Here is a 20,316-nt window from a genome sequence, read left to right as displayed (position 1 = left end):
CCAGTGTGCCTGGAATGGCAGAAGTGAGGGAGGTTCCCAAACTTCCCCTGTCCTTGGTCTCTAGGAGTGCCTGAATGCAACCAATCCTGATAGGCTGGATGTCCTTTTAGGACAGCCAGCCAACTGTGTGATTGACAGCCTAGGCTGTGCATGAATGGGAGAAACCTGTTTAAGAGGCAAGGGTTTCGGGGCTAGATGCAGAGTCAACCACTGTAAAGAACACCCGATGAAGAAACCATGAACGAAGCTTGCAGCATCCTCATGGAACTATAAATTGCACAGTGAAGAACTACTGCTGTGCCGAGACTCCTTTTTCAATTCGACAGAGAAGCTCCGGAAGGGACGACTTCTTCCCTTGGGTCAGTGGGACCAACTAACCGAGAGACGAACTTAACTGGACCATCTTCCCCGACTGCCTGTACTTCTTTGCCGCTGCAGGAACAGAGAGCCAGGGGTCGAGAAATCCATAGTCGAGTGCAACGTCTGCAATCCGGCCAAAAGTTCCAGGAGACTCCCAAGGTCCTTCGAGAAGCAGGACAACCAGAGCTCAAGTCCCATCACCAGAGTGCAGGACTCAACGAGTGAAGGAAGCCCAACCGGTATCGAAGATCCGCGATGCCGCTGTTTACCGAGCGCTAAAACCGCAAAGTGCAGCTGTTCCGAAAAGAGCCCATAGCTGCCGACGACCTCCAAATTGCTGCCGCTGGAGTCCTCCAGATGTCCTCCCTCTTGTCTACAAGACTGAGGCTCAGGAACTCAGGATCTGCATTGCTGCAACAGGACAGAATCCAGCTTGACGACTTCTTCAAACCAGCGGTACTGTTCAGACATGGGGTACTTACCTCAGTGTATTTAGCTTTGCTCTTCTGAGTTGAGACTTGCAGTGGCTTCTTTTGTTAGAGTTTATTTCAGCTCTGCTTTCCACAAGTGTAACAGCTTGTGACCCTACAAGTGATTTCTACAAAACTCTTAACTTTGTGCAAGACGTTAAATAACTACAAAGTGCCTCAGCTCCATAGACCGTGCTACAATGGACTTTGGCTATCCTGGCTCCCTGCAGACCCTTCTAGTCCATTGACTGATATTTTCTGTCCCTCAGAGGTAATAACTTGTTTTTAGACTGTTATGGCTGGGAAAGGTTTTGTCTAGACTTCATTGGAAGATTTAAGTATACTCACATGCCCCAAGAACCTGTTTAACCGTTTTCCTTCCTTTAACCTTTCCTTTCTGCAACCCCAGAATCTGCAAAGTGTACTAGTGATATATAAATTCCCATACTGTCCTTGTGAATGAAGTCCCCTCCGGGCACAGGAAGTGTGTAAGAAGCATCTCTAAAGAGTATCCACTAAACTTATGCTGATTCTGGAAAAGTATTTTAAAGTATTTGATTTTTACACATCTTTCCCTTTAGAAAAAACGCTTATTTAAAAACTGAGGTCAAGTAAATATTTATAACTGAAACCTTCAATATAAGTTTTACTTGCCTACTTGTATTTGCGAATTTCATTGCTACAGCTCACAGTTACCCCTCTTGAGATAAGCCTGCCTCCTCAGTGACCCTACCAACTTGTGCAGTACAGGCCTATACCAAAAGGTGGGTTACCTAATACCAAGAGGACAAGTGTTGTGTATTCTCCCACATGGCTACTATAGCAATTCTTGCTGTGGGGTGCATTTAAAGGCCCTAAACAGAAATCCCTTTCACCTGAAAAACCACATTTATGCACTGCATCCAAAAACGGCTTTTTTTACTTTTAATTCACATGAGGAGCAATGATTTCAATGTTACAACCCGACACAGCTTTTGCTTTCCATTTCACTTGAACAGCAGCCCTTTAAAACATTGCAAACAAAAAATGGCTTGGTTTTTCCCTTTGTTCATGTCAAATCAAAGAACCATGTGGAAGGGGTCCTACCCCTCAGTGTCAATGGACCAACATCAAATGCAAACTCCCTCAAAAGGAAGAAATTAAAGAATCCCGTGGCCTACAAGACAGGATTTCAAACAGACGAAGAAACAGCTTGTAAACGTGTAAAAAAATAATAAAAAGAAATTCCTTTAAAAAGCCACCATGAAAGGATAGCTCGGCTCGCACAGAAATATGCTGGGGGGGGGGGGGGTACTTGACTAAAGCAATGTACATTATGTTTCCACCACAAGACAATCACCTTTGAAGAGGCCCAGAATACCAGAAAAAACAGTTTGGGGCTAAGGCAGGAAACTGCTCAATTAAAAGCCCTGCTTCCCACTGGAAGTCGCACCTACTATTGAACCATCGTGCAATGACATGTGATGTTACTGATGGCATCATAATTCCCTGCTCTGCCAGACTTGAAGGCAGGGGCTCAGGGATTTCAAAGAAAGCAAGTGTGGCTGAAAACTTGACTGGGAGGTGTGAGCTCCTGCCTGCACCCACTACTAAGAACAAACTGACAACTTCAAAGGGGATCATAAAAATCTCTGGTCACCGGCTGTGGGGGATAAAGAGCGCCTCCCACAGAGGGGGACAGATCCTCCCAATTGACATTAAAGGACTGATTCCATTTTTAGGCATTTTCGCAGCAATTAGAATGAGAAATAATTTCGATTTATGCTATGTTTTTATGCCATTTTCAGGCGGTTTTTAAGAGCTATAGTGCATTTTATCGAGGAATTTGGGCACTGAAAGGGCCAGTTAAAACTAGTTTCTGGCTGCTCGGAGCATGGGACAATTATGTGATTTGATGGAAAAACTGAAGGTGAAATTAGGAACATGCTTGATCATTTGCAGAGTCATAACTGTTATACATTTTATGAAAATGACAAAAATGTGCCAAAGGGCCATGCTACCTCATACAGAGGCGATCGGCTTACCCAATTCCCTATGACCCACTATAACTGCATATCTATTTCATATGGCCGGGGCTAGTAGAAATATGAAATTATAAGACATAACTAGTTTTTGCCAAAAGGTTGAGTGTAATAAATGCAAATAGACAGATGGTGCTCTCTTCCCTTGAACAAATCATGCCCTGGGGTGGATAGAGGAATGGTAAATTGTCCTATCCGAGTGGTAGGGGCAATTACAGAGTACTCCCTCTAAATTGTCAAGTTGGTGATGTCATTTTTGCTATGTAAGGGGGACTGTACTAAGTCAAGGGAGACACAAAAATCTGGGGATCCAGGAGGAGGACGATGTAGAGAAGGCGGCTGAACCATACCATCTTTGAGAGTGCAGTGACCAGACTCCTTGCCTAGCTGTCCAGAGTGTCCTGAGATCCAGCTGGCTTTCCAGAATCCCAAACCAAGGCTTAATTTGTAAGTAGCAAATAACCCCAGTCCCAAATTACATAAGTCCTTTCTTTTTGTAGCCTTGCACCCAATAATTCCCTCAATGAAGACGCCATTGAAACCCCAATGGAAAAACCCAAATTACCAGTGTAATTCAGTCACCTTCCCATAGAAGAATCTGTGTTTAGCCTTTGTATGTTTGCATGTTCCCTTTGGTAAACCTCTCAGTGTCTGTGTAAATCCTTAGCATATTTTAAGTAAATCAATTAATTCCCCCGTTGAAATTCACGTTACAAGTTGGTTGAAATTCGAAATTAACCACCCTGTCCCTGGTGTTTTTCTTTAATTATTATAGTCATTAAAGTGTTGCCTCAAAAGAGTTAGTCTCCTTATAACTGAAAACCGAGCTTGTCCGTGTATTGTGTGCATCACCCCACAAATTCCTATTTGCATCTGTCCTAGTAAAAACCCAAACCGTAGTACCATTGAGAGCAATCCCTTTCTGCCTACAAGTCTGATGTGTCTCGTTCCTTGTCAGTGAAAACCGATTTTCCTATTCTAAGGTAAACCTGCTTCCTTGCGCTGCTTGTCTGTCATTGTAAATCGCGTGCAAAACGAATTTCCATTTGTCATTGTATCTTTCCTTTTGCATTCGCTTCCTTCCAAAACCGATTTTCCTACTTTATTTCTATTGTTTCCCTGGTGTGCTGAATAGTAGTCCAGGTTTCCCTATCTCCTCAAGTGTAAGCAACACAAATTTCTTTCCATTCTGTCTACTAGCCGTTTTGAGTAATAATCAAAATCCAATTCTGCAGTTTTGCTCAAAAAACGGGGTTTCACTTTCTTTGCTGGCCTCCCATCTTGGGGTAGTGGGCTTTACTCCAAATCCGATTTTATCTCTCTATCCATACTCATTGCCACTGCCTTCCATTCAAAGGAATCAAGTTAGCTAATGTTTGGGGGTGAGTGTTGTGGAGGAGTGCTAAACCGGTGGGGTTATCTCTTTCTAAAATTGCTCTTTCTGTGTTGCCTTTAAAGATTGTGAGAATTGTAACAGGATATCTTAACCTAATTGTTTTGTAGAGATTAGAGCAATTGTGTACCACAACATTAGTTGCTGTGAAATGGTTTGATTTTTCTTGTTCATTAAATAATAAATATCTTACTGACACACACCGGCCTGATTCCTAGTCCATAGTGACACAGGGTGTTTGTGGAGGTTGGGTGTGAGGCGGTTTGGAGGCCTACTCAAAATAATCTGTAACACATTAAAGATAAAAGTACTTTATTGTGTGCCACATTCATTGATGGGGAAGGAGTCCCTGGCTGGAATGTGCTGTGTAATAAAACCATGACATTGCCTAACAGACACCATCTTATGATCCTCCAGAACTTACTCTATGAAGTAATTTCTTCATAGGATTCTTGCGACTCAAAGCCCAGCATGCCTGCTGCTCTTGAGCAGTGCAACAATCAAAATGGTCTTCCATCGAGGAGGTTGTATAAGGGGTTCTAAGTCATTGACATGATCTTTAGGGCAATTCCTCTGTGTTCTGGGACACTTGGCTCCATGCATCTCACAATTATTCATAATTGTACAATTTAGACGAAGAATTGATATTTTTGAAAATCATTTCAGGTTACTAGGTCTCCAAGTGGGCTCCCACCTCCCTAACCCAGGCTTCCCTATTCCCCACTATGATTCTGAAATATATCAACATTATCGCCAGATGACCCCCATTGCCTGGATCAACACCTCACTTTAAGGGAAGGCCTATAGGCATTGGCCTTATCCATCAGTCTTTCAGGTAATTCATAAAGGGACCTAACAGACTGCCTCACTGTTTTTTTTCTTCTTTTTCTCCCTCTCTTCCTCCCCTTAATGGCCTCTCCTACGGCCACCCTCCAAATAGTCTCTCTCTTTACTCCACTTCCTGGTATTAACCCTCTCCCACTGTCTCCACACACTGCTTCCCCTGTTCTTGACACCCTCTACCTCCATCCCGGTATACCCGCTTTCAAACACTCCTCACCCCCACCACAACACCTACCTCTACTCTTTGCTGTGCTTCCGATTCACTGCCCCCTTTCATTCATGCACTTAGGTCCACATGTGCTCCTAGGCCGACATGCGTCTCTCTATGTGTGTGTATGGCATATTACATACCTGTAATCGTCTTTCTGGCGATTGCATCCGCTTATATTCACATGCTTTGCATAGGCAGACATTTAGTGGTAGGTGCAGAGTACTGCATGGCATGTTTTTGAAGTTAAAAAAGGGACATCGACAGGGTGTGTTTTTAATACTATCGCTATTGCGATGTGTACTGTACGCATGGTCATTCATGCATGGAGGTCCTCAGATTATTTTTTTGCTGACATGAGTGAGCATGAGCAGATGCTCAGAATCAAGAATTCCACAACACGGTAAAGTGCTGTTAGGTTGCCGCTCTTTTTTCAGTCCTGGCCCCTACTTTATTGAATGCCCTGCCTCAATGCTGTCTGAGATTGATGATCATGCCCAGTTTTGTAGAACTCAGAAGACGTATCTGTTCAAATTGATTTGTGCTAGACTAACCAGTCATAGCCTCTCAGCGCCTTGATGCCTCTGGGCCTTTGTGCGATCCATAAATACCATAAATAGAAATACATAATACAAGTACACGAAAGAAAGGTTTAAGATGTCTATGTACCTTCAACTCCAAGAGAGGAGGAAGGATGGACGCATGTGAATCCAAGCAGATAAGCATCAGTAAGACGATTGCAGATATATAATACATTTCTTCTGAGGCTTGTGGGTCTACTTAGAATCGCATGCCTTGTATAGATTCACGAGCAGTACCCTCAGAAGGTGGCGAGTTGTTAGAAGGTACATCAGCAAAAAGACGCCTTAACGCCTGACCAACTTGTGAAACACCTTTAGATTGTGCATCTAAGCCATAATGCTGTATGAAGGTGTGAATTGAACTCAAAGTATCTGCTATGAAAATAGCATCCAATGGTATGTTTGCAAAGAAAGCTAGAGATGCCCCGGGACCTTGAGTCGAGTGAGCTCTGGGCATGAATGGAAATGTTCTCTTGGACAGAGAATAACATAATTAAATGCACTTGACAATCCATCTTGAAATAGCAGATTTAGCGACATGATCCCCTGGTCTTTCTGTGGCTAAAGAAACAAAGAATTGATCCGTTTTCCGAAGGGGCTTCGTTATATTTAGATAGTACATTACAGCCATCCTGACATCTAGTGTATGGAGGCTTCTCTCTGCTGAATTGTGTGGGTTTTGGAAGAAAGCTGAAAGTTCTATAGCTTGATTGACATAGAACCTTGAAATAAATTCAGGAGAAAAATGTGGAAGTGTACGTATCAATACCTTGTCCTCGTGAATAGTAACAAACGTACCTTGAACTGAGCGAGCTTGCAGTTCACCGACCCTCCTTATTGAAGAGATGGCTACAAAAAAAGCTGTCTTAAGTGTGAGGTTTTATGCAGTGGCTCAAAAGGGGGTTCCATGAGTTTGTTAAGGACCACATTTAATGTCCCATCCGTGAGTTGGATTTGAGATTGGTGGGGGTTGGGGGTTATAGTCTTTTAAACTCCTTCATAAAGGCTTTAAACACTGGAACTTTCCACTATGATACTTTACTTTAAGAGGTGGTGCTTGCTGAAATAGCAGTTCGATGAACTTTAAGAGAATTAAAGACTACTCCCAAGTCCAGAAGATAAAGCATATAGTGTACTATATGTGAAAGTGAGCAGTCAGTGTGGTTGATGCGGTGTATTTTGCGCCATAAAACAAAGCATTTCCACATGTTGAAATAGTGTCTAGTGTTGGGGTTATGTGCCTCTTAAGATGTCCATACATCTTTGGGGCAAGTAGAAGTGCCCAAATTCTATGACTTTAGGAGACAACCGCAAAGTTCAGTGTTTGTGGGCATGGATGACGCGTTGTCCCCTAATGCTGGGATAACATGTTGCAAGGACACAGTAGTTTGACTGGCGGGCAAAGTTAGATTTACAACAGGTGTGAGAACCATGTTTGATGTGCTCACATTATTTGTCTACTTCTAATGCGCCAGAGCCCACAGGCATCGCGGAGCAGAATATAAGACAAGGGGGGATATAGGGCATCAAGGGAGGGTAAAGAGGGAAAGAATGCATTCAAAGACAATGGTTTTCACCCCTTTCCTGAACTTCAAAAGATCTGATAAATCTGGCCAGGTTGTGGATCTTAACACAGGCTTTAAGATAACCTGGGGCTTGACCATAAAAGGCATGTGTGCACTATTGTCAGCACTTTGAAGTGGATACAAGTTTCCAAAGGGAATCCGTGCGCACTCCTCCTGTGGGAGGAGATTGGTTAGTGTCTAGGTATATTCTTGACAATCCTCACAGCATTGTTTTGCAAAACCTGGAGGTGTAAGACTTTTTCCTGGCCCCCCAGCATCAAGGAATTACAATAATCTATCCTTTGCATTATTAAAGCATTACCCAAGGTGGCACAGTTGGTCTCAGAGACATAGGGCTTAACCAACCTTAAGAGTCACAGTACATATTGTGCCTTATTTGAAATACTCTTGGTGTTCACATCAATGTTCAATGAGGATTCGAAGGTGACGCTCAAGGTCCCAACATTGTCCACGGTTTCAATAACGTGATTCTCAATGGAAAGACAAACATATTACGGGTCTAATTTGGGTCTCACCTGCGATGAGGCGAATATCATGATCTCAGTTTCTTTGGCATTCAAGCACATGACGTTGTTGGTCATCCACTGCTGGATGGTAAAATACACTTTGTTGATTAGCTCCACATCCTCTGTGTACTTGCTGCTCAACTCAAAGACGAGCTGGGTGGCATCAGCATAGTTGGTAAAGTGTACACCCAGCCCATCCAAGAGATCACAGAGAGGGCGGCAACATACATTGAAGAGGGAGGGAGACATGTGGGCACCCTGAGGCACACCCCATTTCAGAGGCTCCTCAAGTGAACATGCATTACCCCCACACGATCCTGAACATGCAATCGTCAAAAATGACTTGATCCAAGCAAGAGCATTACCTGAAAAAGATCTGCGCTCATCGGCCTGCAAGACAGTTTGTCATGGTCGACAAGGTCGAAGGCTGCGGATAAGTCCAACAACATAAGCAACTTGGTCTTGCCTTGATCCATGATCTGAAGCATCTCAGACTTCATATTCAACAAGGCACTCCCTGTGTGACAATTTTCTCGGAAGCCTGATGGTGTAGAGCTCCAGAGGTTTCTAGAAATTCTTGGAGTTTGGAAGTGGCCACCTTGTCTAACATCTTCTGCAGGAAAGGGGCATTAGAAATGGGCCTGAAGTTTGAGTAATCTTTTTAGTCCAACCCAGGTTTTTATTTAATAAGGGGGTCACAGATACTTTCTTCAGGGCCATCGGAAGACAACCATCTCTGAAGCTAGCATCAATAAGGCGAATAAGGAAGTGGAGAAACAGTGCTCCGTTATTCAGGATTATTTTGGACGGGAGAGTTTCTCCTACACACGTGGTCGAATGCATATTGGTCAGGATGTTGACTAATGCTTTTTCCAGTATACTCTTGAATTCAAACAGAGTACATTGATTTATATTCTCAGCAATGGGAACAGGGTCCATACACTCCGACTGAGCTAGGCTAGCATTAATCTTATTTTGTGGTACCGATATTTTGTTTGCAAAGGCTTTCTGAATGTTTTTGTAATCAACATTTGTGGGGGTAATTTGCTGTAACATGGACTTCGGTTTTTCAAGATCCCTAAGAATTTGGAAGTTTCTTGGAATTATTTTCTGCATGAACAATTTGATTGTCAAAGAAGGATTTTTTTAGCAAAGAGGATTCCGTCCGATACACTCTCTCAATAGCTTTCCATTTGTCCCTGTTTGGAGATTGGTCCTTCATCCAAGCTCTTTATGCTTTCCTTTTTTCGATCATCTCAGGCATCAGAGTACCATTTCTGATCATCAACTTTCTCTATGATGCATCTGGTAGTAATAGGGGCAGCGTGGTTTAACATCTCAGAAGCATCTGTCAAATTGCGAAACCAGGTGACTGGGGGAGTCGGAGGCCGAGGTAGATGACATCAATAAGAGAAGACAAGTTTCCAAATCCTCTTGACGGATCTTATTAAAATTTCTGCTAGAGACTGTGCAGAGAGGATTGGTTTTCTGAGCATGCAGCAGCATGAAATCAAACTTTATGAAGAACTGGTCGGACCAAACACAAGGTAGGGCAGCAACTGGGGTTAGTAATATGTTTTTTCTAATAACTCGGTCCAGTGTATTGCACAGGTTATGCGTCGGGTCACTACCACTTCTAATGATTAATTTATTTGTAGTAAACAATTGAGCAAGCTGAATAGCTTCAGAGTCAAGCGGGTTTGCAAACAATTTATTAAAATCCCCCAATACAATGGTCGATGTATTGGGTTTATGAAGGGAGGATAGTATGTCTGCCAAGTCAACATGAAAAAGAGGGGTATCGTGGGGGGGGGCTATATATCAGGACAATGTTTATACAATTAGGAATAGGTATGCTTTTAAGAAAAAGAATTTCACAACCCCTGCAAGTTGCCGAAGTCTGAAAGTAAAGGTACGAGTGAGCTATAACAGCAACCCCTCCACCAGTTACCTTCTCTGTTCTGTCCAATAACCAGGTGGTGTGTCTAAACTTATGTTAGGTCCACTTGATTCTTGCAACTACATTTCCGTAATCCACAGGATGTCAATGTTGTGATCTATAATATAATCTTGAACCTCCAGTGCATGTTTGTCTAGCGATCTAGAATGGAGTAATGCCATTTTAGTGGGTTTTTTCTGGGGGCAAGCCCTTCATGTACCCGGGTCCAAAAATCACTGAAAGCCTACTTATTGGATTTAGGGACACAGTGTCGTGGAGTGGTAATTTTCCATGCTGGCCATCTAAAGCAAGAGAGAGGTACCTACCCCTCTTTCGTGTCACCCCACAGCGGACTGAAAGCAACAGGGCTCAGCGCTGGCACAGACTTGTGCAGGCTTGCTAGTCGCTGACGCGCCTGAAGGAAAGTGCTATTAGTATCATCTTGGCATGTTCCTGATGCAATGTGTGGGTTATTTTGTTCAGAAGTGGTGTTGCAGGGAAAAGCGTATGCACATTTCCCTGACCAGTTCATCCACAGTCCCCTTATACCCTGTCTGGGGACACCTGGATGCGCATTCTTGACATTGTGCATTCTCTTGTGTTGCAAAGAGATCTATGTCTGGATTTCCCCACTCTTTAAAGACGTGTAGAATATCTGCATGTAATGTCCATTTGTGCTCCAAGGGAAGTTGCATGTTTCTGCTTAGCACATCTGGTAGACAGTTGTGTTCCCCTGGAACATGTGACAGGAGAAACATGATTGAGGGCCCAATTCCAGATGTTCTGGGCTAGTTTGGACAGACCTGGGGAGTGTGTCCCGCCTTGTTTATGTAATACATGGCTGTAGTGTTGTCTGTCAGGGCTAAGACCGTTTTCCCGGTTCGCTGTTGTTGAAACAGTTCTATACAATTAATTTCATCGAGGAGTTTTGGTGGAATACAAATCCATCTAATGTAATTTTCTTTTAAGCCCCCCCACACTCCCTCTTTACACCTGAGCTTAATTATTACCCTTACCCACTACATATATCTGCGGCCGAATTAGGCCCAAGAAATTTAACGGATTTGGCTTTGACCAAATCTCCTGCGATAAACTCGGCATCCCTTTGAAACGCTTGTAAAGCTTTGACTATTGCTAGCAGCTCTAGCAGGTTGATATGTTTGACATTCCGTCCAGAAACATGGTGCACAGTTTTATGGAGAAAGTGTGCCCCCCAGCCTGTCAGCGTTGCGTTTGTTGTCAGAGTGATCTCTACTTCTGGACTGTTAAAATGATATGCCTTTTAAAAGGTTTTCCTTTGTCCACCATTTAGAGCGATTGAATGAGAGATTGCGAAACCACTAGATTAGTCCTATAGACTGCTTGCTTGAGACCATCGTTTTGCTAGCCACTCTTGCATTTGACGCATGTGTAATTATGTGTGTGTTACAAGATCGATGCATGAAACCATCATTCTGAGGAGTAGTAACGCCTTTCTTACGGTTGTCTGATGCCAGACTACCTACTGTGGAACTTGAAACATGTGAACCCCCTCGTTGGAGGGAGACTAGGGCGTGTTCTGTTTGAATTAGTGCCCCTGGAAACTTACCTCACTAGGAACGAGACTTGATTTTTTTTCTTGTTGATTGAGAAACCCAACTGTAATAGTAGGTCTCTTGCGTGTTTTGTCAACACATTTGACTGGAATGGACTGTCTGCGCAGGTGAGCTGCAACTACTGCGAGCACCTTTGAAAATACTCTTGGCGCTGAGGCTATGCTGAAGGGAAGGACTTTGAATTTGTAGTGAATTGACCCTACTTTGAACCTTGGGTATTTCTGTGCACTGGCAACATTGAAATATGAAAGTATGCATCTTCAATGTCCAATATTGCCATTTAATGCCCTTTTTTTATTAAGTGGGATTACTTCCTGCAGTGTTGTCATCCTGAATGTTTGTGGTTTGACATGCGTGTTTGCATGACGCAGGTCAAACACAGGGCACAAAGTTAAATCCTTTTTTGGAACCAGGAAGTATATTGAATAAATACCTTTGTTTACCTCTAGGTGTGGAACCAGCTATATTGCTCCTTTCTGTAGAGTGTTTAAATCTCTGCTTGTAGTATAAAGTGATGCTCTTGCCACATTCTTCTTGATCTTGGCGGATGGTGGCAAGGTTTTTCTAGGAATTCGATGGAATAGCCATTGGCCACTGTTGACAACACCCACTGGTCTGATGTTATGCCCTCTATGCTTGGGCCAAAAGTGTAATTTGCCCCCTTACTTGGGATACATGGGAGGGGACCTGAACGAATGTGTCATTTGTTAGAGGGGGCAGAGGAGCCTCTTGAGGCTGCAATTCTACCTCAACCTTTTCCCTGCCGTATTCCACTTTGATGGGAGGTTTGAAAAGTGGTTGATTGACCTTCACTTGAGTACCATGGGGATGAGGCTGCTCCAAACCCTGACTGTGTGAGGACCTTGAATAATCTTGGGCCTCGAAAGGAACAAAGGGTATTAAACACACTGCATTGGATATAAGGTTTATTGGATATTTGCCATAATGTCTTTAATGTCTCATGCTCCTTTTTCACAGATTCAAGCGTATCACCAACTACTTTGCCAAACAGGACAGACTCCTCTATAGGCATGTTAATTACGGTAGCTTGCATCACTGGCTTGAAGCCGGCATTGTGTAGCCAAGAGTAGCATTTTAGTAGGGTGCCCTCTGCTGCTATTCTGCCCACAGTTTGTGGCATATAGGGTGTTCTGAAGAATATTATGAGCCACCCGTTACCCCTCCATTAACTGTTTTAAGTAATTGTGACTTAAGCCAGAAGTTCAACAGCAAAAGGGTCGAAGTAAGCAAGGGGGCTGGGGGTAGTAGAGGGGATGGACAAGGCATATTAATTCAAAGGGGAGTCGTAGTTGCCTAGGTCTCCCACATCAGATTCAAAAGCACCAGAGTGCGAACGTGACTTGCCCTGCATGTCGTAGTCTGCACACTGTGTAGTCCGTTTCTCTTTGAGCATTTTGGCTCAAAAGAGCTTGCAAGCTGCTTCTCGGAGTGTTCATGGGGAAGGCGGTGCTTGCACAGGTGTGAGTCTTTCCACAGAAATGTTCAATTGCAGGAAGGACAGATCTTAAAAGGAGTTCTTTCCAAATGTAAGCGTAAAGAGAAAGGCAGCTAGACAATGGCAAGAAAAGGAGAAAGTGAGCAGAGGCATTCTCTAGAAGCAGCGCGTAATGTTCAATCCCTCCACTTCCCCCTTCTGCGAGGCTGAAGCCTGGTGTAGGCCGAAGCCAGCTGTTGAAGAGTTTGCCGGAAGTCTTCAGTCAATGGTAGTCGGATTTCACTCGTCGAAACGTGTGTTGAGAATGCGTGATTCGAAAGACTCGTCGAATATAGGTATTAAATTTAAGCAACAATAACAAAAGTAGTAAAAAGCTACCGACTCCCCATATAAGTGACCAACTACGCTGGCAGAAACAATCTGAGGACCTCGACGCATGAAGACCATGGGTACAGTACATGTCACACTAGGGATAGTCTACGTCCCTTTTTGAACTTCAAAAACAAGTCATGCAATATGGGTCAATACCTTGATTAGATTAACAAAGTCATTTATTTTACATCACATAGTTTTGCTCGTATGGCATTGGGAAAGGTGAAAACAATGATTTATCGAGAGTGGACAACCTGACATTCGCCCCGAAGCTCTGGCATCTCCTCTCTCCATGGTTTCACTCTTCCCCTGTCGGCTGCCCACAGTTAATGGCCCCGACGCAACTCTTTTCAGTGAAATAAAAGCAAAAGTCGTGTTTAAATCCATGCGAGATCTCACGCTTTTTTCTCCAGCTCCCAATCCATCTGATGGAAGCGGGTTGGCATTCCCTCAACCCCAGAACCATTATACCGTTTCAAGCGGAGCAGGGAGGAACCCCACCGCTCCCTTCTTCAGTATAATGCGATTTATTTTACTGTTGAACGTGCAGTAAACGTGCGTTTAGCATTTATCCCCCCACAACACTGTCGTCCGATACCGGCTCTTTGTAGTGAAGCTTGCACACAGACGCCTACCCCTGCTCTGGCCCCATCCATTACCAGGTTCCAGACACCTTTGACAATCCCCCTTCATCCCCCCCATTCCTGGACAGGTATGCACCTACCCCACACACCTGAGGCTGAACCACTCAGGTATTTGGATACATGCCCACCATGCACAGATCCTAACTAAGCATCCTAACACTATCTAGTGAAAGATGGTGTGAGGGGACAACTGCGTCTGTGTGATAATGTGCATTCCAAGTCTGTCAGATCCCTCTGCCTGAATGTGTAAGAGTTTAAAAAGAAGGCGAGGAGGGGACACAGACAGTGTAGAGTATGCGTCTTCAAATCACTGAAATTACATACTTAACTAAATAACAAACATTCAATTTCGTTTAGAAAAATAACGAAAAACCTTTCATTGATCGGACCTTTCATAGAAAATCTATCAATTCTGTTTTATTTTAATTCCCATTTTAAATCCATATATTGTTTCTCGGTCTTGCTCTGCCACCTAGTGGACTGCTTGCCTAACACCAATTAAACAAAATGCATTATGTACTTTCACACACATTATTAATGTGTCGAATGTTTTGCATTGATATTATATATTAATTTTTATTTAAGGGGGGCCAAACCCCAAACCTCCCTTACTGCCCCTTCCCTTGCCCCAAACCCACACACCCTCCGCCTTTTACTTTAGAATGGTATCCATTCATATCATTTTCGTCAATTACCACAATACAATGTTTTATTTAAACTAAAGTTAAAAATATATAACGTTAACTTAAGTTAAACAAATCTATTTTTTGCCCTCTATTTTTCCAAAACATTTTTTAGGTTTTTCACAGCAATAATATATATGGATACCTCCTCAGAGGTATCCTTCCTTTCCTCTCCTTCCCCCAGAAGCTCACTGTCTCTAGAGCCCTGGTTCTCTCGAAGCTGGACTACTGTAACAGCCTCTATCTAAATCTGCCCGCCTCTACTCTCCGCCCTTTGCAACTCATCCAGAACAGGACTGCGAGACGTGTCCTTGGCCTCAAGCCCAGGGACCGTATCTCTCTAGGACTGAAATCACTGCACTGGCTCCCAATGACTGCGGGGATCAAGTTCAAAACCCTCTGCATCGTCCACAAGGCCATCTGGGGCCTTGGGCCAAAATACCTTCAACTCTCTTCCTAAATATCTTCCTTCTCGAGCTCTTCACTCATCCGCCTCCAACTCCCTCAGGGTCAGCCCGCTTCTCCAAACAACGAGTTGGGGGCAGATCTCTCTCCGCTGCAGGGGCCTCCCTCTGGAACAGCCTTCCTGCCTCCCTGAAACTTGAGGAGAACCATCTCCGGTTCCGGAAGCACCTCAAAACCTTCCTCATTAAAGATGAGTTTGTCAGACTCCAAAGTCGAAGGAAACACAGAGTCCAAATCAAAGAATAATACATGAGAGAGTGGGAAAAAGGTCTTGCTCTCTCCAGGTTATAAATTAATAGTCCTAAAGTCCAGCAAAAGAGCTGGGGGATCTCTAAAGGTAAAAGGGAATTAGCAAATTTCTGAGAATTCTCCCTAACACGGAGGGTCGAGTCAGGTGTGAATGGTTAAGGTAAACTGCCTAACTTTGCCTGACTTTTAGTTGGACAGCCTAGTGGTGTAATTTGCTAGGCCTCCCTCTGCTTCTAACCGTTATGCCTATGGGTAATCTTCACTGCTCCTGGTCACTTCTTTTCTTCCTCGTCTCAGTACATGTTGGAAATAGGCAGGGGCGGGACCCGACAAGACAGACATTTAGAGGTTGACTTAGGATAAGATGATTGTCAGAGGAGAGAGGGGAATCCTCTGGCCCTGTTATATGACAGGTTGATTCCCCTTTTGTTAGGTTATTCCCTATCCCAGACATCCTATCACGAAAACACTGGTCTTGATAATGCTCCCTATTTCTGAACCAGGGGAAGAAAAACATATGTTAAGGTTAGAGCCAGGCTCTTGTCTCATTTGGTCCTCCTCCTTGCCTGGTTTTGTTCTCACCTGATATTTTGCCTTCTTGGATCAGGGACAATGGGACCTGCATATCTCATGAATGCTTCAGGGACGACTTCTCCTTCCCTTCTGTCCTATTTGGATACCGCCTCTCACCTGGGGTATTCCTATGAGCATGACCCCAGTCTCCCCTACCCAGGTGATCCTCCCTCGCTCACCAACCCCCAGGTTTGGGATCCAAAAACGATGGCCCTCCCCTGGCCACCTGAAGAGAGGATTCTTGGGATCTACATGGGATAATACCAGCAAGAGCTAGGTGAATGCTATTACAAATTATGTGCAATTAGGGCAGTGCCAACCAAAAATAGTATTCATTGGGTCAGAAGCAGCCAAAGTAAATTACAGCACCAAGTAATTACTGACCAAAATAGAATTTGGAAATGCAAAAACAGAGGTGGCACATAATGCCATTAGTAACAACTAAGCAGTAGAAATTAGGGAAATGGAAAGGCAGTTCATGCTTCAAAGCCTGCATGGATGAGATGTTCAAATTTGCAGCACAAATGCAAAATATTTGCAAACATATTTCAGAAAGCGTGGCAACACATTTTCCTCTACCTATCCAGGGAAATATTAAGTACAGGCAAGGTCTTATTTTATTAAAAGAGGTTGCTTTATCAAGATTGACTGTTTTCATTTTCATATGCCGTTTGCATGGACAAGTAAACACAAATTAACTTTAAAGAGTTTTCACCTTATCAGCCTTCAGTTTTTTAAGAAAGGATGGATTGTCATATCCTTTTGCTTGCCTTGCTTCTTGTAAATGGTTGATCATCCAAACGTTTTTCCTCTGTTTTGCTAAATCAAGAGGTGATTCTCCCTGCAAAAGAGTAAAACTGATGTTTACTTTTAAAGAAATTCAGAGAGCATTGATACGGGTTTAACATTCTGATCTTATCACCAAATTGGTACTGCTAGACAGAACAAAGTACAATAAAAACTTGTGAACAATGATTGAAGCAGGAATGGAACATTGCCTCCTTTAACACTTTCACTTCACAACTTCAGATGGCTAAAATGCATGACAAAAAGACCACCAACATAATTTACAGAGTGTATTGAAAATATTTCATATTTTCTTAGTGAAACAAGACATTATAAAAACAAACATGTAAAAGGGTCCAAATGTTCAGCTTCGGCTCAGAGACAGAATGGCTCAGAATAACCTATTTTTAGCTTAACTGAGAGCAAGTGACTATTAGGCAATCTGAAATTAGCCCAATGGGTGAGGAGTTTAGTAGAATGTAAGTGGAAATAGTAAACAGATGGTGCACAATTTAAAGCACCAGTATAATCGGCACATAAAAAATGTATTGGGACCTCAGATTGCTTCTCATAAGACGCATATGGGCCTAGAAAGATGCAACATCAAAAGACAGGCAGTCCACATATGGGAAAAATATATTTATGCATGTGCTAATTTTTGGTAAAACACAAAACTAGCTGTGAAGCAACAGCACTGTATAATGAGGGGATACAGTGCTAGGGTATGATGAATACAATTAGAAAGAGAATATTACGGTTATGCTTAGCTGTAGAGGGGACAGAGTTGCAGGCAGAAGTTACAGGTATAGTAGGGAAAGGTGGAACCAGTCTAGATTAATTCGTTGGTGGATCTAAAGCAGTGCTAGAAGCACAGCTATATTTGTGAGTTTTACACACTCTCGCCTTCCCAAAAGCACACTATCGATCTCTGGGTTCATAGATAATTTATAATTGAGAGTTTTAGTTATGTCGGGAGCTCCCAGATTCAAGCTATCATCTTGATGGTTCGCCCTGTCCTGCCACCACCATCCTTTGTTTATAAGATGAGGAACTGCATTCTACTGGTTCCACAGTGTGATACTAGATTCAGGCCAAAACAATGTATAGGTTTCCCTAACAGACTTGTGAGTAGTAGAAGATGCAAGCAACTCTACAGCAAGAGGTAAGTTCTCTCAGACTTTTTCAGTACCTTTGGATTGAAGAAAAAGTGCAGCAGATGACTCCTGTTCCCATGCAGCTCTGCAGATCTCACTGTTTCTGGGCCTCAGTCATGGGCACTTGTGGCTTTTAACCAGGCTCTAAAGATGAGCATTGTGTGCGCGTAATCCACAACGAAAAGGGCTGCAAGTCTTGGGAGTGGAGAGAACTCATCAGGAAACGTAAGAAACCATTCAACGGAAACAAAGTCAAAATGCAAAATAGCAGCAGAGTTCCCATGTTTCAAGTCAGTGCTTTTGTTAGTGAAGTCACTTGTTCATATTTCCTCATTCTTTGAAGCATCGTCAAAATTCCCAACAAGATCTGGAACTTCATCGTCTTCATCTTCCCCAGAAGCAAGTGGTGCTTTCCCATCCATGGATTGTTTTGGCAGAGCTTCTGCAGTCCTCAAACTTGGCAAACTGTCGGCACCAAGTTGGTTTAATATACTAGGTGTGGGATGTATTTACCCATGCATCCGAGCCATACCTCAAAACTGTGCAGTACTGACATGGAAAACATGATGGCCAGAGCTTCCCAGAAAATGCACAGGGAAATGCATGAAGAATAGGCTGCCACTCATTTTTGCCGATGTTATGGGCACAGAAGGACACTGCCTAAAACCACCATTGGACTACCCACACAGTAGTCTGAAACCATTGGGAATGGCAATGCTGATTGCCAAAAGCAAACCCATAACTGTGGAGAATTCATTTTCTTAAATCCCAAAAAGGGGTGCAGTACCAGTACTCCCCACTATCCAAAAGCCGGCGTTTTAAAACAACACCAGATTTTACTTTTTTGTAGAAAACTGAATAAATGAACCCAAAACAGGCCAAAGAAAGACTTACTGAGAGGTGGATACAATGTAAAGTTATATTCTGAAGTGACTTGAAGGTTATAACAAGACTGGCTGACCTGTGGATTTCAGCAGTTTAAGTAAATTTGGACTGAAAGACACTACAAATCTAAATGTTTAAAAGAAATGAGTGACCTACTTTGAGTGTCACATAGGTTGCAATTGTTTAAATGTCATAGTTTTAAACTTAGAATCAGCATTCTAGCTGCATATGTAAAAATGTTCAGTTTATTTGAATGCAGAAAACTGGGGAACAAAAAGTGACATTTTATCTGAAACTTGGCTTAAGGAACTGGATTCTGCCCACCAACTACCCCCATCAGGAGTGAAAATTGAGTCACAGCTGTGTTCCCAGGCCTAGCTGCCCTTTTGCTGCTCACACCAAAAGGGATATGACACTTCCCTGATTGAATTACCTGGGCTCTGCAGGAAATTGAACAAAGCCCTGTCCTGACTCAGGCAAATGTTTTATTGGCGGGAGTCGTAAATGGAGCTTCCTCTTGGCAGAAGCTGGGAGGGGCAGGGTCTCGGAGCTTGCCAGAAACTGGAAAGACTGGTTTCTGTACCATGTGACATGAAAAGACACACCTCTATAGCCAGAATATGGTTTTAGAAAAAGATGAATAACTCATAGAGCGGACATGTGGAAATTGTATAAATGACACCATAATTCTTGTGATTTTTCTGCCCACATTTTAAGAGGTTTTTAGAACCGGTGGCATGTTCAGGGGGGTTTTAGCGGAAAAGAGGATATTACTCAAAATGTGTGCATGTGAAAAATCTGACACTTCATCAACTAATGTCCATACTCCTTGCGCACATGTGTGTAAATTTGGGTCAATGTCCGGAATTGCAAAATCAGTTAAAAAGTGCAAAATATTGCCATTTCTGAATGCAAGCTCCCAGGAAGAGCAGAGTTTGAACAGGAGATACCTCCTGTAATGCATGATGGGTGCATATGATTTTAAAACAAAATGTACCTCTGCAAATATGTCTTTTGTTATCAAATATAGAATGTGTGCAATTTGACTGGGGAGTGTCCTCTCTGCAGGCTGTAAAATGACATCACTCTGACACAACTTAGCTCCCCCAATCAGGGGAGAAATGAAAGCTGGACCAATGGCAAGTGGAGAGGGGTAGGGTCTAGTGATGCTAGAACACACCCACATTCTAAACACATAAAATCAGACAGACAGGACAGATAGGGACCTTCAAATCCATTTGCAGCTGGAAGCTCTGCCGGAAAAATCCATACTTACCTCCATCAACTTTCAAAGAGCCAACACTTAGACTCCAAGATAAACAGAGACTTCAAATCCCTCAATCTCCAGAATCCAGAAGCAGTGCTGTACCCAGAGAGAGAGCAGAGCTGACCCAGACCCATGTTAGCAGTTCCAGAGACCAGACGCTGTGCCCAGAGACCGTCCGAAGTCCAGACCTGTTGACCAGATCGTGACAAAGCCGCCTTCCTGTTTAAAATCTCTTGTGAGTACTCAGCAAAACTCAGCACACATCTCTTAGTTAAAATCA

General features: G+C 43.2%; 1 protein-coding gene across 1 annotated transcript in view; it reads right to left on the bottom strand.

Annotated features, from left to right (window-relative positions):
- ZDHHC17 (zinc finger DHHC-type palmitoyltransferase 17) overlaps window positions 1-20,316 on the bottom strand; it is a 1,301,491-nt gene that overhangs the window by 812,517 nt on the left and 468,658 nt on the right. The window contains exon 8 of the mRNA XM_069629270.1: window positions 16,660-16,785. Within this exon, the coding sequence (XP_069485371.1) occupies window positions 16,660-16,785 (126 nt within the window). The remainder of the gene's footprint in view (window positions 1-16,659; window positions 16,786-20,316) is intronic.

Source organism: Ambystoma mexicanum, chromosome 12 (genome assembly GCF_040938575.1).
Source record: "Ambystoma mexicanum isolate Mex_15411 chromosome 12, UKY_AmexF1_1, whole genome shotgun sequence".
Lineage (NCBI taxonomy): Eukaryota > Metazoa > Chordata > Amphibia > Caudata > Ambystomatidae > Ambystoma > Ambystoma mexicanum.
This window is presented reverse-complemented; position numbering and strand designations above follow the sequence as displayed.